The 23,391-nt window shown below is 43.5% G+C and overlaps 1 protein-coding gene across 3 annotated transcripts in view; it reads left to right on the top strand.

The window, feature by feature from the left end:
* The window catches only part of COL4A5 (collagen type IV alpha 5 chain), a 133,569-nt gene that overhangs the window by 47,130 nt on the left and 63,048 nt on the right, over positions 1 to 23,391 (top strand). For all 3 annotated transcript variants that reach the window (XR_009464002.1, XM_019487801.2, XM_059732819.1), the window contains exons 3-17: positions 9,070 to 9,159; positions 11,918 to 11,962; positions 12,956 to 13,000; positions 13,113 to 13,175; positions 13,459 to 13,512; positions 14,053 to 14,079; positions 16,331 to 16,411; positions 17,297 to 17,359; positions 17,966 to 18,001; positions 18,088 to 18,129; positions 18,268 to 18,360; positions 20,614 to 20,667; positions 20,776 to 20,832; positions 23,026 to 23,070; positions 23,161 to 23,214. Coding sequence is in view for 2 of the 3 variants with exons in the window: in XM_019487801.2 (XP_019343346.1) it covers positions 9,070 to 9,159; positions 11,918 to 11,962; positions 12,956 to 13,000; positions 13,113 to 13,175; positions 13,459 to 13,512; positions 14,053 to 14,079; positions 16,331 to 16,411; positions 17,297 to 17,359; positions 17,966 to 18,001; positions 18,088 to 18,129; positions 18,268 to 18,360; positions 20,614 to 20,667; positions 20,776 to 20,832; positions 23,026 to 23,070; positions 23,161 to 23,214 (849 nt within the window). In the remaining variant the exon portion in view is untranslated. The remainder of the gene's footprint in view (positions 1 to 9,069; positions 9,160 to 11,917; positions 11,963 to 12,955; positions 13,001 to 13,112; positions 13,176 to 13,458; positions 13,513 to 14,052; positions 14,080 to 16,330; positions 16,412 to 17,296; positions 17,360 to 17,965; positions 18,002 to 18,087; positions 18,130 to 18,267; positions 18,361 to 20,613; positions 20,668 to 20,775; positions 20,833 to 23,025; positions 23,071 to 23,160; positions 23,215 to 23,391) is intronic.

Here is a 23,391-nt window from a genome sequence, read left to right as displayed (position 1 = left end):
ATAATTACAGTAGTTGAAACTATGCCAAAATTTCCAGATTTCACTTTAATTGGGTGCATGCTGTTCCAGCTTGAAACATTTAATTCTTTAATTTTGAGGGTGTTTTTCCGTTATTACTTAAGTGATCAGTCACCCAATCAAGCAGACTTGGGTTAGGATTGACTCACCTTCCCTATGTAAGTCTCTCCCAGTATCCTTCCTTCTGCAACAGTCAGCATACAAGTAATCTTTTTTGTCAGGAACCCCACCCAGTTTCTCTTGCAGAAATTCTGCTATGTGTGAGAGCCCCTTGCTGCCTCGAGGCTGTTTCTGTTTCCCTTACTCTACCTCCATGCTTGTTCTAAAAGGTTAAAGTCCTTCTTTTTTTTTTACACTGGCTTTTGGGGGAAAGGTTTCAAAAAGTGCACCCTACATTTTGCCCCTGCCTGGTTTGAACTGGTACGTGCAATCCAAAAAGCACTTCTCCTCAGTAGATGCAGTCTGCTCATGGAGAGGTGAGGTCTGAGGTTAAAAAAAATAAATAAAAAAATTGTGCTCTTATAAAGGGGATGGGTAATTCTGAGCTCAGATCTAGTAGCTGGGTGGAGACCACTTCTGGAAATTTTGGTCCCTTTTACTTGAAACTGTATGAAGCAGCTTGTTTAGAGATTGTTCTTTTTTTTCTACCTCCTCCCCTAACCAAATATTTTTTATCTGTCAAAAATAAAAAAAAGAACTACTTGCTCTGTAATTAGCCTGAAATTATTCTCTAAGGAAATATCAGTCGCCTTTTAACTTTTCTCTTGTCCAGTGTTCCATGTCATCTGTTCACTGTTATGTGAGGGGAATAAGCTGGCTGATTCCACACAAGAGTTGCAAGTTTCTCACGCAAGGTCCACATCTGCTGTTGTACTATTTGAATTGGACTTGAAGTACTGTTAGGTTTATAATCCAAATATTAGAGCCAGGGGTCAGCAATGTTTTTGGGCAGGGTTCCAAAAACACCCACAACCTCAACTTGTAAGATATTGGAGTGCCGGGGTGGATGGTGGGGGAGCTGCAAGGGGCCTGATCCTTGTTGAGGCAGCACAACCCTGGCCCATTCCCCACTGGCTGCCACCACACGTATGTACCAAGCAAAATGCCTTCATGCACCATGTTCTGGCACCTATGCCAGGGGTTGCCTACCCCTGTATTAGAGTTTGTTAGAAACATTTGCTGCCTCCTGTATTCCTCTTGTTTCTCTTTTTTCCTTTTGAAATATCTTGGTTTCCCAGTTTCATCACTATGTAGAACTGAGACAATAAAACCTGCAATTGAATTTCTGGTTTCTAGCCTTTCTGTAGGTGTAAGCTACAGAAGTGATTGAGAGATGATGCCCACTGTGCTTCAGTTTTTCACTGGACCAAGGAGTAAAACATGAGAGAGAAGGCTCACACAGGGAATGGTGGGAATGACAGCCTTCCCACTGTTGATGCTGAGCTGGTGCGTAACCAAGTACAAAAGCTAGACATTTATAAGTCGTCAGGACTGGATGAACTTCACCCGAGAGTGCTGAAGGATCTGACTGAGGTCATTGCAGGACACCTGGCGAATTTTTTTTTTAAATTGTGCTGCTCAGGGGAGATCCCTGAGGATTGGAAGAAGGTGAACATTGTGCCCATATTCAAGAAGGGGAAGAAGGAAGACCTGGACAACTATAGGCCAATCAGCCTAACTTCTATTCCAGGGAAAATCCTAGAAAAACTCATAAAGGAGTCTATGTGCAACTCGCTCGTAGGTGGTCGAATTCTGAGCAACAGCCAGCATGGCTTTGTCATGGGCAGGTCCTACCTTACTAATCTCATCTCCTTCTATGACCAGGTATCTCGCCACCTGGGCATGGGAGAGGAGGTCGACATTATATACCTAGACTTCCAAAAGACCTTTGATCTAGTATCCCACGATATCCTCATGAGAAAATTGGAAGATTGTGGGCTTAACTGCTCGACGGTTCAGTGAGTGGGAAACTGGCTGTGAGGTAGGACCCAGAAAGTTCTCATGAATGGGTCTGTGTCGTCCTGGCGAGAAGTGGCCAGTGGTGTCTTTCAAGGGTCCATGCTTGGTCTGGTGCTTTTCAACATCTTTATCAGTGACTTGGATGTTGGGGTGAAGAGCTCACTGGCCAAGTTTGCGGACAACTCCAAGTTATGGGGGAGCGTGGTCGTGCCTGCAGATACAGGCTGCAAACAATTCCCCACATACCTACAGGCTTGGTGGTGACAATTTAACTTGCACCACGGCCAAAAGGGACCTAGGGGTAATAGTTGACCATCACGTGAACATGAGCCGTCAGTGTGATGCTGTAGCCAGCAGGGCAAACCACACTCTGGCTTGCATCAACTGATGCATCTCATGTAAAACCAAGGAAGTGACTCTTCCACTGTACTCAGCACTAGTGAGACCCCAGCTAGAGTACTGAGTTCAGTTTTGAGCACCACACTTCAACAAGGATGTGGAAAAACTTGAGAGGGTCCAGAGAAGAGCTACCTGTATGATCAGAGACTTGCAAGGCAGACCATATGAGGAGAGTCTGAGGGACTTGGGCCTCTTTAGCCTAAAGAAGAGAAGGCTGAGAGGGAACTTGGTAGCAGCTTAACACTACATCAGGGGAGTATGTCAAGAGTTTGGTTAACAACTGTTCACCAGGGCACCCTTGGGGAAGACCAGGAGTAATGGATACAAACTCCTGGAAGACCACTTCAGGCTCAGTTCTAGGAAAAACTTCTTCACAGTCAGGGTGTCTAGACTGTGGAACCAACTCCCTCCAGAGGTGGTGCAATCAGCTACCCTGGAAATCTTCAAGAGGAGACTGGACAGTCACCTTGCTGGGGTCATCTGACCCCCAGGTGTCTTTCCTGCCTAGTGCAGGGGGGCTGGACCTGATGATCTTGTGAGGTCCCTTCCAGTCCCTAACAATCTGAGTCTATGATCATCACAATTCAGTTGTGAGGCCTTCTGGCTCTGAAAGCATTAGGTTACTATCTGTTCTCTGTTTGGGTCTGTATGTCTCCTTAGCATAGGTCTGTAGGGGGAGGGATGGGATTTAATTCAGTTAGCTTTTTCATATTTGCTGTACAAGCAGCATGTTACTGATTTGTGTTCCATCAGCAGATGCACAATTCCACAAAACTGCTTTTGCTGGGGTACCTATATTTAACATCATTTTCCAACACATCTAAATAGGTGTGTTCCTGATAAAATTTCTAGGCATTCTGTACTTAATAGCTGGAGTTTGAAGGACAATTCTTGCATATTCACACATTTACTTGACACAAAATTTCTGTCCAAGCTTCCCCCAGAATTTGGCTCTTTCCCTGAAAAACCCTGCCAAATTCCTAATTCTGTTGGCCTCAGAGGCACTCCCAATTCTCATGTCCTGAATTGAATTAATTGTATTCACCTAGTCTTCCTTCAGGATTGAGTCAGCAAAATAGCTATCTCTTCATGTTCAGCTCTACTGTCTGACAGCCCCTATATAAGAAAAATAGAGGGATAGGAGTGCCAGATTCAATTTAGGACTTAATTAAAGATCTCAGTTGGAGGTTTTTTCCTTCAGTCTTGAGGATGGTTGCTCTCATTTGTTTGGTCCAAAGTTTATACAAAGCATGATGGAATAAGTGGTTTCAAATAAAAGAAGAGTATATTTAAATTTTACTAATTTGGAAACCATTTATAGAAGGAAGGTAAATTTAGGTGGAGGAATAGTGGTGCTATCAGTGGACCTTTAAAGATGGTGGGGTAAGATGCACACAGAGTTAAAGAAACTCCTAACCCAGTATAACCAGGATTGGACTTTTTGGGTCACTTTACAGATTAATGTTTCATCAGCAGATGCACAATACTTAAACAGGGATAATATGTAACCTGATTAAAGAAGGAGATAAAATAAAAATAACCAGCAAACTCTGTCTGTGTACTGTTGGCACTTCCTTTCTTTTTTTCACCTTGAAACTTATGAGCAGGGATCCTGGTTTTCTCTGTTAAAAATCCAGAATTCTCGGATTAAAATCTGCAAAATCTGTGCTTTTCTACAATTAAAATGAAACTGGTCTGTGTCTCTGTTTTATCTCAATTGAATACAGTGTTTTATTGACATATTTATGATTTTAAAATAGTTCGGAAGCCTACCAGTGCCTCAATCTTTATAATAAAATACATTCTAAATACCTATATATTTTGGTGTTCAGGTTCAGTTTTTTTATTATGGAAAATCAGAGCTCCCTCTGTCCCTTTCACTCACCAGGACACAGGTCCAGCTGTGGCTATTCCCCCCCACCCTGCTTTGTGGTGCTGAGCAGCCCTGTTATGCTGGTGCCCCTCCCCTGCCGGTGCCCTTACTCCCAACACACAGCACCCTGGCCCTGTCAGTGCCCTTCACTCTGGATCCACAGGCTCCAACCTGCCAGTGCCCTTCATTCCTGAACTGCAGCTTCCTGAGTCTTGTCAGGCCCCCCCCCCCAGCTACCAGGGATATGGGACCCAGTGGCTGCCTGCTCCATGAGTGCCAGCTGCAGCTGCCCAGCAGCACCCAACCCCAGCTGCTGCATGCAGGAGGTGGCAGCTGCTGTGACTGGAGCAGAGCCCATAGGGGGCTCCCCACCCTGCTACCTTCCCCTGGGGGCCTCCGCAGCTAAGCAGGCAGGACCCGGCACAGAGCGGGGAGGCTCAGTGCTGCTGCTGTCAAGAGCCCAGTGCCAATTGCACCACCAAGGTAAGGTGCCCCTTGCCTGCCTGGCAGCAGTGGGGGGGTGGGAGGGGAGGACACCGCCACTGGCTCTGCTGCTGCTGGACAGGCAAGGGGCATCTCACTATGGTGGTGCAGCTGATGCAGGGCTCCTGGTGATAGCTTCTCCATCCTCCTGCGCCAGGTCCCACCTGCAGGGCTGTGGAGGCCCCCCAGGGGGAAGGCAGCAGGGCAGGGAACCCTGAGTCCTGCAGCAGGCATCCTGCATTTCTTCCCCCCCCCTCTCCCCCCCGTGCACAAATCTGGGGGGTATGTACCACCCCCCCATGCTCTCCTTCCCATGAGTGCATGCAGTGGTAGGTAGCCAGCCCCCTTGGATGAGCTGACTGTGGCTCTATTCTGCTCCCTTAGCTGGCTTCATGGCTGCACATTCCAGCCCAGCCCCAGCCACCACACCAGCTGGACAGTACCCCCAACCCTAGCCCTGTCCTACTCCCTCCCTCACTGTAACTGCCTCAATCTGCACCCCCCACCGCTCCCCCCAAATAAACTGGGAGTGTGGTGCAGGCTGCCCCAGGCAGGAGTGGGCAGGGCTAAGGCCATGCAGAACACTGGGGACAGCCTCAGGCCAGATCCAGTCAATTGGTGGGCACCTGCCCAGGGGCCAGATCCAATTGACTGGTAGACTTGATTTGGCCTATGGGTCTTATTTTGCCCCTGCTCTAGGGGCTACATGCTATTGTTGTGAAGGCTCCTTGTACTTCCTCTCATAGGCAGATTGGTTTTAAACTCCAACCATGCCCTATTTCTTCACTCTTTGCACTTCGGATCTGGTCTGCTTAGCTGCCCAACAGCAGCATTTCTGGTTGTGGACTAGAATGACCCACCTCGGGTCAGAGGCAGGAAGGCAGACACCAGGACTGCCTGCAGCTGATGCTCTCCCTATGTTGGGATGGGGAAAGCATCTGCAGCCACTCATACCAAATCTGTAGGGTGGATCCAGTGGCTCTGCAGGCCAGATTCAGCACAAAGGCTCTAGTTTGCCAACCACTGTAATAGAGGACATGGGTCCTAAAATGTAGGAAGCAAAGCACCTAACTTTTAGATATCTGTCTCGGAGTATAAGCCAGAATCCTGTGTCAGGACCCTAGATTTGCTGGAGAGGGCATGTAGAGAATTAAGTGTCTCAGAATGAGATCCAGAACAGCCCCTACACTGAGTAAAGGCTTCTAAAGGTCAGCTTTAGGTGTAGGAGTAGACACTGAGATGTACCCAACAAGAAGCCCTGAAGAAAGGGTTGCAAGTCATCTCATTGGAAACTGCTGGGGGCATATCCATTTACTTGGGATCCACTGCCCTGAAAGCAGGCACCTGTCCCTTGTCTTTCAATAAATTGAACATGACTTGCTCTCTTCTTTTAAAACATGGACAGTGGAGGGAGTAGTGTTGGTACCTTCTTTCATACAGTAATCCGTTGATTAGAGCACCTAATCATGAAGTTAAAAACTGGTTCCATTCTTTCACCTGAGAGAATTCAGACCCACATCTTCCACTTCTCTGGAGAGTCCCCTAACTGCCTGGCTTTAGGCTAGTGAGCACTCAATCATCAGCACCCTCTGGGACCTTCTTGCTTGAAGAGTGCAGAACTGCTTAAGAGCAGTCCTGTTCATGTAACCACATTATCCACAACTCATGGGCAACTATATAAAAAAGGCTGGTGGAAGATCATAAGATCAGTATGATTTCCCTTGTCAATCTCCAAGTGAAAATTGTTGACTAAGGCCACAAGTGCTGTATACTGTACCTGAGATGAAAGTCAGATCAACGGGGGTTTGGGAATCCAATTGCTTTCAGGTGCTTTTGGAGCTGTTAGGCAAGCACCTATTCATTGACCTCCCTCAGAGTGGTGAGACTGGAAGCAGGGCAGTGCGTGACTGAGCAGTCAAACCTTGAGTAAAGACTGAATAATCACAGACTTAAAAATACCTGGCCTATGAGGACAGGTACAAATCCAGTTCACAATTGTTTACCTGCATCTCTCTGAGTACATCCTCTGCAACAATTGAAACTAATCTATGTAAACCGGGAAAGACCTAGCTTCCCCAACACTATAAACTTTGACTACAGCTAAACTGGTGGTCCCTTAGGCTCCTGGTGCTAGCTGCTGTACAAATGCAGAAATGAAAGATGATCACTCATTGCCCTAAAGAGTCTACAATTTAAATGTCAGGTGACAGACCACGGGTAAATACAACCTACCAACATTGGAACACTAGTTCCTTCTCTGTCTACATCTACCTGTCTCTGGTATTGTATGTAAACTGTAAGCACATGGGGGCAGGGACTGTGCTTTTGTCCTTTCTTTTGTATAGTATCTGACACAGTGGCATCCTGATTGATGATCAGGGATCCGGGTTTTCCATTTGTCATGGAAAAATGTGGATTTAAAAGAGAACATCCCAGGAAACATGGTTTCCCTTTGCAGGCTGGCAGAGTTCTAGCATGCAAGGGACTGCATGGGGCTGGGGGGAGCAGGACACAGGAGGCAGGGGGTGCCATGTGCATGCACACATGTGCACACGCATATGGCAGCCAGGCAGTGTGGCAGAGAGCAGCTCCCACAGCTCCCTCCAGGTAAGTCTATGGCGGCAGGGATATAGGCAATGTGAAAGGCATGTGCTCCGCCACCGCCCCCCTGATTTATTCACCCACAGAGGGAACAGGGTTGGGACTGGGACTGGGGATGCAGCCATGCCAGACCAGCTCTGGGCAGAAGCCACCTCCGCAGCCTAGCAGGTAGGACCCAATGCAGGAGGGAGCTGTGGACTGCCCTGGCTGCCAAGGTGAGGTGCCCCCTGCCTAACTGGCAGCAGTGGGGAGCACAACTCTGTGCCATGACCTCTGCTGCACCACACCACAGGGCCACAGTGCTCCCTCCCACATTGGGTACCACCTACTGGGCTGTGGAGGCAGCTCTTGCATAGAGTTGGTCCAGCCAGGATGCAGCCCCACACCCTTTGTTGCCTGTGTCCACCCCCACCCTACATCCCCCATAGACTTACCTGGAGGGAGCTATGGGAGCTGCTCTCCACCACACTGCCCGGCTGCCACATGCATATGTGTGTACCTGTGCCTCCTGCTGCCCCGCAATGTGTCACCAGTGCCCCCCCACTCCCCTCATGCATCATCTGTGCCCACACCCCTTGTCCCCACACACCTACCCTGTTCCCAACACACTGGGGGGCTGAGGCCTGAGGGCAGTGTGTCAGGAGTGAAGGGCTCCAGCAGGGCTACAGGGCTGTGGGTCAGGAGTGTACCAGGGCCCAGGGAGGGGACTGTGGGTTGGGAATGAGGGTCACAGGCAGGGTCAGGGGGCTGTGGCTTGGGAAAGAGGGGCACTGGCAGGGCTAAGGAAGACTGGCTTGGTAGTGAGGGGCAATGGCATGGGCAAGGGCAGGGCACTGGCAGATCAGGGCTGCTTAGCAACACAAAGCAGCAAGAGGGACAGCTGCAGCTGGCTCCATGTCCTGGTAAGCGAAGGGGGCAGGAGGAACTCTGATTTTCCATGATAAAAAAAAACAAACACTAACATTTATAGGTATTTAGAATTTATTTTATTATAATGATTTAAGTACTGGTAGTCTTCCAACTTGCTTTAAAATTGTAAATATGTCAATAACATGTGTTCAACTGATACATATATAGATATAGTGGCGTTTCATTTTAATTGTGGAAGAACATGGATTTTGGGGGGGGTGTTAATCAGAGAATATGGAATTTTTTTAAATAAGAGAATTTGGGATTTTTTTGTCAGAGAAAAGCAGGATTCCTGCTGATGATTAGGTCTCTGACGTGCTTATTCATATTTATAATTCATAAATATTAATGAGAGTCGTGAAATGATGATGTACATTGCTATTTTTGTAGGCATCACAGCAGAGGTGAGTTTAAAGAGCAGTGCTGTCTTTGTGGATTTTTATGAAAATCTCCTTTTTGCATTTGGGTGGTGTAGGAGAAAACTGAAGGTGCTTATTGGAATATTTTTGCAAATGGGTGAGTGAAATTGATGGTATAAATATATAATATACAGCCTATATAATCCAATGAAATGACATAGCTGATACAGTCACTGAGAAGCATTATAAGAGCTACTCCATAGGAATCCTCTTGTTAAGGAAATATAATGATTATCATTGTGTCTGTGATCCTATTGTTTGCTCTTATAGTTCACTTCAAGTTAGTTTAGCTGCTTAACCTCTTGCTGCTTTTTTCTTATCAAACCACAGTATTGTATTTTCTGAACTCAGTGCAAATATTGTATGAAGCAAGTTTGGAACTTCATTTCCCCCTGCTTTCTTTTGTAGGGTGAGAGGGGATTCCCAGGTTTAGAAGGTCAGCCAGGTTTACCTGGGTTTCCAGGACCAGAGGGACCCCCTGGCCCTAGAGGTGGACAGGTAAGTAACAATTCATTGGGGCAGCTTGTAAATACTAGCTAACATGAACTTGCCTGATTCTGGTTAGCCTTGGGTTCCTGCTGCACTGATCCAAAATTAATTACTGTCATCTCCAGAACTTATGATGCAGAGAGTCAGTGTTTCAGTTATACAGTTCCTGGAAGCCCCACTTCATGACTTCAATTTTTACATGTTACTAACTAATAAATACTGCTAGCATTAAGATGATCAGCAATAGGAAGCCTATTTGTGAAGTTTTCTACCCATTTCTGCAGTGCCAGGAAGTATAATATGATGTTATTGACATTGCTCTTTCGTGGTGAGGGTCACAGAGGTGTTAAAACAAATGCCTCAAGGTAATAATACTGCTAATACTACTACTGTAAAAGAGAAATGGATCTTCATAAGTCATAAGAAAGTAGAGCTGGAAGGGATCTTACACAAGCATCTAGTTCGGCCCCTTGCTCTGAATAACCTTAACATATTCTAGTGATCTAATTCTGACATTAGAGCAAGGGAGGGCAAAATATGGCCCAGATCCAGCCCACCAGCCCATTCTGTCCACACTGTCAGGCCAGGTGGGCTCCATTCATCCATGGGCGGCTCCTTGCAGGAGTGCTGGAAACTGCATGTGGAGGCACAGAGCCAGCATGGCCCGATGGTGTGCAGCTCCGACCTTTATTGCTGGGAACCTCATGTGCTGGTATGGAGCTAGCCTAGTATGGCTTGAAGGTGCATGGCAGTGGGCTGGACCGGATGGGCTCTGTGCTGCCACGTGCAGCTCCTGGGCTCTGCCTGCTGTGACCAGGTGTGTCCTGAGGGCCCACCGCCTGTTGCTGCTGCCAGCAGCAAGGGCTGTGCACCATGGAGAGGACGGGCATATGGCAGCGGAGCCCATGCCCACCCACAAACCCCACACGGCCCCACACACACCCCAGACCCAAACCCCGCATGCGCCCACACACACTCTCACACCACCCACAAAACCCCCACCCCCCACAGACACTCCCACAGACCTCACACCCTTCACAAATCCTATACCCCCCACACATACCCACAGAACCCCACAAACCCCACAGCCCCCACACCCATACCCCCACAAACCTCATATCCTCCACCCACACCCCCCACAAATCGTACACCCCCACACATACCCACACCCCCACAGCCCCCACATCCATACCCCCCACAGAACCCCACAAATCTCCCCTGCGCGCACACCCTCCACACATAGAACATGCAAGAGTAAGATCTTATTTAGAGCTATTGTGCAATCACCTCTATATACACTGCACAAATGCATGTAAATTGGCAAAAAAAATTCTTTTTGAAATAAAATTAAAATACATTATGGTAGATGTTTGATTTTTAGTGTATGATTTGGGTTTTTTTCTGGTTCTAAGATGGCACCCCCCTCCCAAAAGGAGTACTTCTGGGGGGCTAGGGGGTGAGGGGAGTTCCAGTGGCAAAGACTGGGGGTTAGGAGTGGGACTTCTGGTCCAAGATGGTGATTGGGGGTGGGGCTACCCTTGCAGTCCTCCACAGCTCACCAAAAATCAATAAGAGGCCCTCCTTCAGGTGAAATAATTGCCCACCCATGCATTGGGTGTTGAAATACCCCTGGCTCTACGTGTATAAATGTGTCTCTGTATTTTTTTTAATGTAAGCAGCCATATCTATATGATCTGAATCTTCCTTGTGTAACACCTGAATTAGACACAAACATAAGAAGCACCCTGCAGTAGGCACAGGAAAGAATTACTGTGTTTTGTCTTTTAGGAGACAGTTAAGGAAAGCAAACAGTAGACAGGAGATAGAAAAAACAAAAATGTTACACAGGTGGAGAAGATGAATCAGCAAGGGCTGGACAAAGACGACAGGAAATGGGGACTAAAGAAATCAGATGTTCCAGTTAGGAAGTTTAATTGTGTTTACTGTTCTTAATGCTCATCTTTGTCAGATGTCTTCCTGCATAGCTCAGTGAATTCCTAGAGTACTTTAGACATTAACCTAACAAAAACAATTCACACCAGCTAATGTTATCTTTTGGACACTAGAGGTCAGTATACCACATTTGAGAAAACTGAACTACTTATTTGTACACAGGCTGTATTGAGAAAAACTGTTCTCTGTGTTCTTGTATATTAGCTTCTGAAAAGACTTCTCAATCCCAACATAAGCAAAGAAATAATTTACTTTAAAACCTTATCTTTCAGCTGATGAAAAATAAAATATCTTCTAACTTTCCTACACACTGGGCATGTCTACACGTGTACTTATGTTGGTTTAAATTTATTGCACAGTAAGCTAGTGTGCATTAAACAGGAATAAGATGGCATCTACATGTGCAGGTGTTAAAGTGCATTAATGCTGTGTGTGGACTGACTTGGTACTAAAGTTAGTCCCAAATCTCTCGACACACACAGTGTTACTGTGCAGTAAGGCATTTACACATGCGTTACTGCACTGTAATTAATCAGATGTAAATTTGATACCTGCATGATGCAAGTATCAAATTTATGCTCAAGTCAGCATAAGTCGCCATATTTACTGTGCAGTACAGGTGTGCATATGTAGGTGCTCACCATACTGCGCAGTAATTTTGGTTACTGTGCAGTAAATGCATACGTGTAGATGCACCCACTATGTACAAGGCATTTTAAAGATCTTGATTTTTAATTACAACTTTAAGATTGCTTTGGCTGATATAATTCTGTGACTGATGTTAGCTGTTTTACTTTTCCCATATTATTTTCAGGGTGATGATGGACTTCCAGGGCCTGTTGGACCCAAAGGAATCAGAGTAAGTGACACAGCTTTGAGGTATAATGTGTGGCATGCTAGATTTATGGTGAGTAGAGGAAGAGAGTTTACAGAAAGTTGAATGAGCCTCTCCAGAGGAAATGGTGGCAGGGAAAAGAGCAGGGAAAAGTAGAATTTAATCACAAGGAAAATATATTTCCCAACTGATGTGTCATGTTACAAAAAGTAACTTCAGTAATAAACATCCAATCCTCATTTAGTCCGCCCTGCTATATAGAAGCTGAACTAGCTAGCTTTGTAGGTCAAAATCTAGCACTTTTACTTCATTTTATTGTAAAGTAGATACACCTTTCTTCAGATGCATCATATCTATCTGAATCCACCAGCTTTTATTCCTGTGATCTGTATCTTATGGTCAGGACCCTCATTTGGTAGAAATCCATGTCACTTCATTGACTTCAGTAGAGGCACATCAGCTTTCACTATTAGGGCCCAGTTCTTTGTGCACATACAACAATCAGGGATATGTCCTTGGACATTCTTAAACCAGTAATGGTTGATGTCAGGGAGGGTATGACAGGAGAGGGATCATTCAAGACATGCCCCCTTCATATAGTCTCCCTCTAAACCACCTGCTACATACCACTTTGGTGACAGGACACTGAGCTAAGCTAGGTTTGGCCCACTATGGTACTTCTTATATTCTTGAATGTGTATGTGTACACTACCATCATATAGTTGCCCTATATTGCTTCTCCCATTTTTTGTTCTGTGGATGTTAATATTTATTTTTTCTGATAATTAAAAAAAAATAATCAAGCTCCTGTATTTCCCCAGTATATTGTAAAGTAAAATACAATGTGTGTGGCCCTTTTTATGTATTGGTTCTTATTTTTTCTATTTCACCTTGGTTTCAAAAATACTAATCAGTTATGTGCACTAAATAATGTTAATTCCCTTTAAAAAGACATTGCTCCCCATAGCACCACCATGTTTAAAAAAAAACAAAACTTTAAATGTATTTTTCCCCCAGGGACCTCCAGGACTTCCAGGATTTCCAGGAACACCAGGACTTCCTGTGAGTAGGAATCAGCTTTACATTTGAGAATCCTTTCACTTTTTCTTCTTTCTTTTTTGCTCAGAACATTGATCTGAAAGCTAATTGTACTATCCTTTCTTCTATGTTAAAGGGATTACCAGGGCAAGATGGGCCACCAGGACCCACAGGTATCCCAGGATGCAATGGAACAAAGGTAAGACATTGTACCCTTGTGAAAATTTTCCTTCTCTGCAATATACTTCCTTCTCCAGGAGTACAAACAGACTGCTTGTGGAAATAGGAAGGTTGGCATTTCATTTGTTTTAGTCACACAGTTGATTTTTCCTTTGAAAACTGTTTATCCAAAGCCTGTTGCAATGCACCTGTTCCTCTCCAAGGTCATGAGTTTACATTAATGTTAAGATTTCTAATGTTGCTACTTGTTTGATCATTTTATTTTCATTGCTAGCTAAGCCTCTTCTCTCTGCCATCTTTAGGGAGAACATGGATTCCCAGGAAGTCCAGGTTTTCCAGGTTTACAAGGCCCTCCTGTAAGTAAGACATTTTTTATAGTCATTTCAGCTGCCTATCATCTACAGAGAAAATCCTGCCTAGAACTGTGTAGTAGTCAGTGTCCAAATAAAGAGCAATTTTTTTTGCAATAACTTTATTTTTTCTTACTAAATGATAATAAATATATTATGTTTCACCAATTAAATAATAAAAATAGCTGTGCTACAGAGCATGCCAGCGTTTTGGCTGTAGATCAGTTATAAAGCTGAGAGAATCTTATTGTCTCCCTTCTTGAGTATTACATTCTAACACTGCTGAGATGCCATGCCACCTGCAGAGAAAACAAATGTATAAATGTGTGTGGGAGGAGAAGAAACTTATGTAGTATCCCTTGGCGCATCTCAGGTGTTCTGCTGTCTCTCAGTGGTGAAGGGAAAAAAAGACACAATGCAGACTTTTTCCACCTTTATATTCCAACCTTATATTGTAAAATGTAGTCAAGATTTAGTGAATGGCATATCAGTTTCTGAGTAGTATTTTCTCACCCTTCTTTATTTTTCTGTTTCTTTTAAATAAAGGGACCCCCTGGCTTTCCAGGTATGAAGGTAAGCATTCTGTATGTTCACAACTAACTACTAAACAGGCCTGGATGTTAAGTGTGCTTCTGACACAAGTAACCTGTTTGCTTTAATGGAAGGCCACTTGTATTCCACAGCAAGCTGGACCTAAATTCTGCATGAGGTCTTAATTTCAGTCTGTTACTCAGGTGTGTCCAACTGGAAATTCTGCAACAGTTTTACTCCATATAAAAATGAATGGAGGCATTTACTGAATTGAATGTGTGTGCAAATGGCAAAAAACCTAGGACACAGATTGGGATTATGGGGGAAGCACAGTAGCTGGATGCTTCTGTTAAAGTGCTCAGCAGTGAAACTATTTAGTTGGTCTAATAAAATATACCACATCTACCCAAAGAAACTTCCCAGCATTTGCCCCCCCGTAGGATTCAGAGTTACGTCTTAAAAGGCAGGTTACACATCTCAGAGGGTTTCTGTAGACTCGAGGACACAGTCATGCACCAGTTCATGTTTGCTTGGTATTCTGAAGGTTTCTTCTCATCCCTATAAGCCAACAAATTTTGGCAGCAGTTATTTAACAGTTTAGCAGTATGTATTTGAAAACGTGTCTGTGCATATACACAGCATGCAGCATATACACCACATTAAGACACAGAAAATCCTGTATAAAAACTGTCAAGAAATCAGCAGTTGTTTCTCTGCTTTCAGCCTTCATGGCTGGCCTCATGCTGGCAGATTTAGTGAAACGCGCTAAGCTTGCAGATGCCAGAAATGGTTTAGGAGTAATTTCAGAGTCCCCCAGCCCTGTCCATTCTTCAAAAACCACTGAAAATTGAGATCATCAGAGGTGACTGAGTTGCAGGAAAGGGGATAACTGCATATGTGCAGCTAACAGAGAGATCTACTTGTCTGCTGGTTTTGATATTTTTTTCTCCAACACGCCAGGAGAGCTAGGAGTCCACTGTAACTAAATACAACAGTAAGATGCTATAGTGGATTTATGAGTAAATATTTAGTGAATGTCCTCAATCCACTGAAAAACTTTGTACTAGTAGGAGGACTAAAATTACCAAAATGTACAAGATGTACCAAGTCTGCTTGTGCACACCTTAAAGTGGCCAGTTGCTCTCAGAAACTGAGCACTCATAATGGGTGAAAGGATAATGCAATGTAGTATATTGCCTTAGGAATCATGCTTCTTACTTGAAGCATCCATGTGCTTTTTCCTCTTAGCTAAACAGTTATATTTTATTAAGTTTTATGTTTTATGTTTAAGTTTCCTGAAACTATTTGAGCATGGGTTCCCACAAACTGCTGCTGAAAGAACAGCTTGGTACTTTGGGATTTGGCAATGACAACTCTAAAATTGCACTTTCTTCCCATACCTCTTCTTCCCACCCGTCCCCATTTTATTAAAAGTATCGACAAATCAGTAAACATACTTTTAACTTATAAAAGCAGAAGCACAGGCTGCTATCTATAATAAAACTTCTTTTCATAGGTATGGGTTGTGGAATTTGGTCTATAGTAATGGCAAATTATTCTCATGAGGTGGGAGGTGGCCCTATAATCACATTGTCTGTTAAGTCCTGTCAGTTGCTTTCCAATGAAGATAAATATTGTTTTCTTTTCTTTTGTGAAGCATTTATGTTTTAATCCCCAAATCTTTTGGAATTCAAGACAGATGTTGTGCACACATGTGCAGATAAAAAAATGGTATGATTGTATGGCTGGAAGCAGGGTCTGAGCGTCTAAAAACGAGCTGTGTAAGTAAACAGGGAACATTTTTTAAAGATCTGATTTTTTTCCTTTAGTATTGAGTATTACTGAAATAATAGTCCTAAATAGCTCCAGCATTAATTATGCTTTTTTCCTGTCTCTACTGAAGCCACTTTGAGGGAGAAGAATAATGCAGCTTGTTATTAATTTAAGAGACAAGAATTTATTTTAGTGATATCTTTTATTAGACCAACTGCATGGTTGGGATAAAGTTAGATAAGCTTTCAAATGTAGATTATGCTTTATATGGTGACTGGATAAAGTTTATGTTTGTTTAGCGTTCTGAAGTTTTCTTCTCATCCATAAAAGCTGATGATGACGACCTGATGAAGAGTGTCTTCCATTCAAAAACTTGTCTCACTTTTTCCCAATCATGCAATTGATCCAATAAAAAAATACTACCCACAAAAAACTTTGCCTCTCACATAATTCCTGGACCACTGTGGCTATACAACATTGCTCCAATACTATTAATTTAAATAATTTGTTTTTCTTCTAGGGTGAACCTGGTGAAATAATTGTGTCCTCGCTTCCAGGACAGAAAGGTGACTCAGGATTCCCAGGTCTTCCAGGGATACCAGTAAGTTGCATGAAATATTAAATGTGTTCAAATCAGTGGTCAATGCAATATTCAGTGCTACAGAACATACACATAGGAGCACTTATATGAAGGAGCTGGTCCGAAGTTGAATGTGCTCCTGTGCTTTTGGGGAAGTAGTTACTTCCAGCTTTCAGATGAGTGAGGTGACCAGCAGAGGGCCATTCAGACATGGGAATGGAACTGCTGTGTTTAGAGGACAGGAGCACCATCCGCTGCCTGCCAGGAACCATTGTGTACTTGTGCCTTCCCCTACCCCTTTCCAAATACACTCAGAGGTTGTGCCAGTTCTGGAATTCTGTGCTCTTCCCATTAAGGGAAAAAACTAGTACCTGCTGGTGGGCAGTGAAGAGCACTTTCAGCTGTTCTCTGCAGGCAGCACCTTGTAGCAGCCCCCCCACAGGGTCTCTGTCACAGTACCCCTTTCTGAAAACTGCTGAATGACTCTAGGCCCTTATCCCCCTGCTAAGCCATTTATCAGTTTACTAGAGGGGTAAGACCACCAGAGTCTGTCAGCCTGCACTGACCAGTAATCAGGGCAACAGTTTCATGATTCAGGGTGATAAACCTCAGGCTATTCTAATTAGACTGAGCAATTTTTTTTTTTTTTAATCTCAAAGGCTCTATGAATGTTGACCACAAGTAACTCCTGGTGCTAAGGGGTTTTAAGTTTCCCCATTGATGGTCTTGAAATCTTCCCCTTAGGAGTAGGCTATATATGGGCAGAGTAATGGTCAGTTCCTCTGAGTGGATATGTACAAAATATTAAATCTGGTCTACGTGGCCCAGGGCCTCCTAAACTGATTCCAGTAGGAGCTTCTTCACTGCAAGGGGCACCTATGACTCCACCCTTTCCTTTCTCAACAGGGTCCACCTGGTCCCATTGGTACATCAGGTCCGATTGGTCCTCCTGGGCCACCAGGTTTGACAGTAAGTTTACTTAGCTTGTCAGAATTCTGTTGCTCAGCTGAGGGGAGATTTCTCTGTGCTCAGACCTCTGATTAGAGGTGGAGTTGCTAATCAGTGGCTGATTCTTATTTAGGGCCACCACAAGCCCTGCAGATGTTGCACCCTCTGCATCTTCATTTGTCATGGTTTAAATGTGTCATACATCTTCAGACTAGGTTTCTAGCCTGCCCTAAAGCAAGCATCTGTGCTGGCTCTCCCTATCCAGCTCCCATACTGTACAATAGAAAGATACTGTTTCTGTCCCCTCTGGTGACCTTCCGGGGGCAAAGCTTAAACCTGGATTACAGTACTTTTTAAATCCACTTGAATCTGTAACAGGACACATTAAAGTAGGAATCTGTCATGCATGCATTACAGCCCTGAGTTAAGTTTTAATGGCGTAGGGAATGGCTCTCAGAGGTAGAAATGAACAGTCAGCACGAGCTTAATATGGAAATAACTAGGGCAAGATACACAGATCAGAAGTCTGATAATTCCTTGCAGTGGTAGTTTCTGTTGGCAAAATACTTTGGTATTTTGAGGAAGAAAATGCTATAGACAGATGTTTTCATTTTTTTTGTAATACAGGGCCCTCCTGGTCCACCAGGGCTTCAAGGACCTAAGGTACTTCTCCCCTCTTTTCTTGGTTTTTTTCCTTTAATTATGTTCCAGGCTTTGTTCTAAGCGTTGATGATTTTAACTGTTTGCAGGGTAATATGGGATTGAATTTTCAAGGACCCAAGGGTGAAAAGGTGAGTAATGGACATGTATGTTTATTTGTACTTCTTGCCTTCAGAATTCTTTGTGCTTCTTTTACCAGCTGCTCTCTTGCCTGACGTGGTATATACTAAACTGGCCTTTATACGTCTTGCCATCATTTTGGCTACTAGGGTGAACGAGGCCTTCAGGGACCTCCCGGACCTCCAGGACAAATAGGAGAACAGAAGAGACCAAATGATGTTGAGTTCCAGAAAGGAGATCAGGTGAGTGGAAGGGAAGAAACTTTATCTGTCTGCAGCAGACACAAGTCCAGGTTTTTATGATCTTTAATTTTCATTCAGAATGACTTCCCCCAACATACAGTTTAGCAGAGTCCTACTTCTTCTTCAGAGCACTGAATTGTCAGCAGCCTCAGCCAGGTCTACCCACTTTTATTTTTCAAAAGATATTTTAGCCATGTGGGTTCAAGTGCTTCCATTTGCAAACTAGGAAGCCAAAGCTTTATCTCCACATGTATTTTATTATTAAAAATGAAACTGCAGAAGAAACAATCTCTGAAGAAAGTCCCTGGGAAGAACATAACTTAGCTTCTAACTGGCTTTAACAGGATTTTAACAGGCTAGTCAATTCCAGACATCCAGGCTGAGATTTTCTGGGTGAGATTGAAAAATCTTAGCCCCAGTCATCTACTGCACTTGAAGGACATGTCCTGTAAAAATTAAAATGCACTCCACTTAATCTCCCTGTTTTAGATGAAGTCTTGAGTCCCTTCTTCCTTCTGGTCTGAATAAAATCCTCTCCCACTTCCTTGGCACCTAAATATGCACATCTGGCTTAAGTGGGGAATCTATATCTTTGGAGGCTATACTCCGGATTTTTTAACTCATTTTAACTCATGTTGCTCCATTTTGTGCAGAACAAATTGGCCCTAGCCCTTGTTTTTCATTGGCAGAGTTGCCAGTTCCAAAGCTAAGTTTTAACTTTCCTCTTTGGCAACATATCACAGATCCCATCTGTGTTACGGGGCCTGTAACGGATAAGCCAGGTAGAAGAAGCAGGAGCATGTATACCAGGGTTCCCCTATTTCCTTTGAAGCTTCTGTAATAGGGGCACGTTCTGAAGGGCCACATCCTGAGGAGTTGTCATCTGTGTATTCTCCTACATTTCATGTGTTAGCTCCCCAAAAACTTCAGTCAGACCCTTGATCCATTTTTAGTTTTGTGCAACCACATTTGGATGAACCATTTTGTTTTGTTCTTCCTTTTTTTTTCTGCTCTTATTGTCTGAACAAACATTTCAGAGAAGAGAAGGAACCACTGGACAGAAGTGCTTTGGTTAGACAGGAAGTGGGGGAAAAGTGCCTATCCTCTGTGCACCCTCCACTTTGATCAGAACCATTTACTCTCCATCCCTTCAAAAAGAAAAAAAAACCCTTTAGTCCCATTGAAGCCTTTTCCAGACCTATCCACTATTTTACATTTTCCCTTTGGAGTCATCCTAGAAAGATCAAGTAGTGTGGTAGTCTCTGTTTCACTAGGTAGCAGAGCAGTACATGAAGAAGCAAAGAATTAGCCATCCCCTCAGTTTTCAAGGAGGTTGGGTGAAATTCTGGCCCTGTTGAAGTCAATATCAAAACTCACCCTGACTTCAGTACAATGAGAATTTGATTCTGAAAGTTTAGTTCTGCTCTCCCATAATCTGGGTTCTGAAGGCCTAATCATGCTGAAGTATAGCTACCAAAATATACAAAAAGGGATCCTTTTTACGCTACATTTCTTAGAAAGCATCAAGACCTAAAGACTGAGTCTCCCAGCAGATTGCATTTGTCCCTACACTGGCAATAATTTTAAGATTAGGTACTTACAGTTTTGAAGCAAGGAATGGTCTCCATGGTGCTCAGTCTATTAATGTTAATTTCTAGGTAACACTTACATTTTTTATATAGCCCATATCTTAATGTTTGTCTGAGCCAAAGCAAAGCTGTGATCTCAGCTGATTGCCAAACTGTGTGGGAAACGTGCAAGATAAAAAGTGAATGCAGCGCAGTGAGTTTTGGAGGATTAAGTGACCAATGCTCTTCATTTTAAATTAGAGGTAAACTGCTCATCCAGCCTGTACTACTGGAGGTGCAGCAATATAAAATGGAGATCTTATCCCTGGCACCTTTCACAAGAGAAGAGAGATTAATTTTAGTGTCCTTGTAGCTTCAGTAATTACCATCTGCCTAGTGACTCTTCCTGCTGCACTTGCAGCTGGATAGGGTATTTTTTCACTTCCTGCCTTAAACTGTTATACAGCAGCTGTGAAGTGATTCATCTACATAAATAAGGCAATCAGTTAGTACAGTTTGAATCAGCATTTGGAGATCCTCCTGGATGAAAGGACCATTAGTTCTCCTAGCACTTGCTGTGTAAATAGCAACAAAGTAAACCTTATATACAAGAACCATCCAGATACCCAGTGGTGGGAGTTTTAACCCCTTTTCTTTTTCTCCCCGCTCCGTGCTTGCTTGACAGGGTGCACCAGGTGAACGTGGTCCATCAGGACCTCCTGGGCCACAAGGTCCTCCTGTGAGTAACTCCCACTCTGTCATTTTTTATTGGCATAATGTAACAGAATTGTGACTTAGTTCTGTCTGTATCCCTGAGCTAAGTTTAAGGCATTGTTTGTGTGTTCAGGGTCCCCCCGGTGGCATGAAAGGCGAAAAAGGTGAGCCAGGAGATCCAGGCAAAAGAGTAAGTAACTTAGGTGAACCGAAGATTTTTCTTTCCAAACAGTATTAGCAGAATTAAGCTGATGTTGAATTCAGGTTGGGCCATCAGATTCTTGGTAAGAGATTTTTTTCTTTTCTTCTGTGTTCTCATATAAAGTCGCAGATGACAGTGATTATTTGTGAGGCCTGATTTTCACTAGGTGTGAAGACCTTCCTATACCTCTTAATGGAATTACCCTCCTGCAGGTCTTAACCTCAGGTCAGGAAGAAGTGAGGTAGAAACTCTACCATCAACCTCAGGCAATAACGTATTTCAGTCAGTGAAGCTTATAAGATCTGAAGGGTTCCAGCAAGTAGGACAAGAATAATGTGGATTGAAGAGGGGATGTAAGGACAAATGGCTTTCAGGGCATAAGTTCTTTACGGGAAGCTAGTTTCCTTATATTATTCCTGAACCTGCAACTTCACTTGAGGTCAGTAAGCAACTGTCAAGATTAGTCTTACAATGAATAATCAGGTGAGATTGAAAGGTTTCTCAGATTTACAAATTATTTGTTTTTTAGTTGCCAAGTGATTTACAGGAGGCATTTTGGTTTAGTTTTTCTGTTCCTAGAGCAAACAAGTGATAAAGAAGATGGAAATTAAGCCAAAATCCCCAGTTTGTGTATTTTGTGACTTGTACTCTCTAACTTGCTTCCTTGTGAGAAATTAATTGAGAGCTGTACAGCTCTGCTAAGATCAAAAAGGAAACATACTTGAGGGGGTTTTTCCACATTACACCTGTTTGCAAACAGTTTTGCTATATATAGGGACATGCATGTTTATCACAGGCTTACAGTGCTGTTCTACTGTGAAAAGTGATTCAAAAACAGCATTCTGGGATTCTACTTTATCCCACAGATCTTGATTCCTGTTGAATATGCTCTGATTACATGTATGAGGAGTTTTTCTAACTGCCAATCCTGGGATCTTGATTTTTTCAAGTTGAATTAAGATTTTGCACTGGAAACTGTCCTAGTTACATCCATGCAGTCTCATTGTCTGCTGGATGAGCATGAATGAGGGCCAGTGTTGGTTCTGTGGCACAGCTTAGCCAACCATTCTGCTAGTGTCCATTTTGGTATCCCTTACATATTAGTTTTTCTTATCTAAAAGTTCTACAAACTGTTTTTTGGTCCTGGCAACCACCTGATATGTCTGTGAATATACAGCCAGCAAATCTGTTCAGTAAGACAATTTATTTTTTAAAAATCACTTTTTTGAATGGAATTGCACTTTAAACCTTGAATTTATTTCCACATTCCTCTTTAGAAAAGCTTCTTTTAAATGTTATAAGAAAAGTAGATTTAAAATTGTAACACACAGCCTTTCTAGACTGAGACTTGAATTTTACCAATCATAGTTTAGATTTCATAGACATTAGGGACTGGAAGGGACCTTGCGAGATCAAGTCCAGCCCCTCTGCCATAGGCAGGAAGTCTCCTGCAGTCAAATGATCCCAGCAAGATAAGCATCCAAACGTTTTTTGAACGAGTCCAGAGTATGTGCTTGCACCACTTCTGGGGGGGAGTCTGTTCCAGACCCTGGACACTCGGACTGTAAAGAAATTTTTCCGTATGTCCAGTCTAAATCGGCCTTCCAGAAGTTTGTGGCCATTAGACCTTGTTTTCCCTTGGGTAGCCCTGGTGAACAACTGTTCTCCCAGATCCTGGTGCACACTGCTTATATACTTATAGGCTGCCACCAAGTTCCCCCTGTCCCTTTTCTTCTCCAGGCTGAAGAGTCCCATATCCCTCAGCCTCTCCTTGTAAGGCTTGCTCTTTTGGCCTTTGATCATTTCCTTTTGGCTCTCCTCTGGACTCTCAAGCTTATCCATGTCACTCCTGAAGTGGAGGGCCCAAAACTGGATGCAGTACTCCAGCTGCGACCTCACTAAGGCCGAGAAAAGTGGGAGGATGACATTCCTGGTTTTGCTTGAGAAATCTCTGGTTTTGCTTGAGAAATATATTTGAGAATTCTATTTCTATCCTTCTTCACTTAAATTTTACATTCAAAATTACATTTCCCTCTTAACTGTCAGATATATTTATCAATGGGTTGAATTCTAGAAGTAGTTTTCTTTATCTGCTGTGAAGGAAGCAAATAACACTATCCTCAACAAAGGCTCTTCACCATTAAATCTTTTTTATTTCAATGCACATTTGTGTCTTTGAAGGGGAAGCCTGGCAAAGATGGAGAACCTGGCCAGCCTGGTAGAAACGTGAGTATCTCACATATTTCTCACCTAAGCATATACTTTGTAATGTTTACACTGAACACTTTGAGGGTTACATTTTTTATTTCTTTGAAGGGTTCACCTGGTGAGCCAGGTATAAATGGGGAGCCAGGAAGAGATGGGGAAAAGGTGAGTGGTTTATTTGTCTTTATTGTGCTACATTAGCATTGAAGCCTATTTATCATTGAGCCTGACCAACTGGTCCTGCTGAGTAGTAGTTGCATTACCTCATCTGCAAAAGAATCCTTGCCATCATTTCCTCACGTTACCTGACTTATTTGTTTTGATAGCTGATTTCTTATAAGG

This window comes from Alligator mississippiensis, chromosome 8 (genome assembly GCF_030867095.1).
Source record: "Alligator mississippiensis isolate rAllMis1 chromosome 8, rAllMis1, whole genome shotgun sequence".
In the NCBI taxonomy this organism is placed as follows: Eukaryota; Metazoa; Chordata; order Crocodylia; family Alligatoridae; genus Alligator; species Alligator mississippiensis.
The sequence above is the reverse complement of the archived record's forward strand: the minus strand, read 5'-3'. Positions and strand labels throughout refer to the sequence as shown.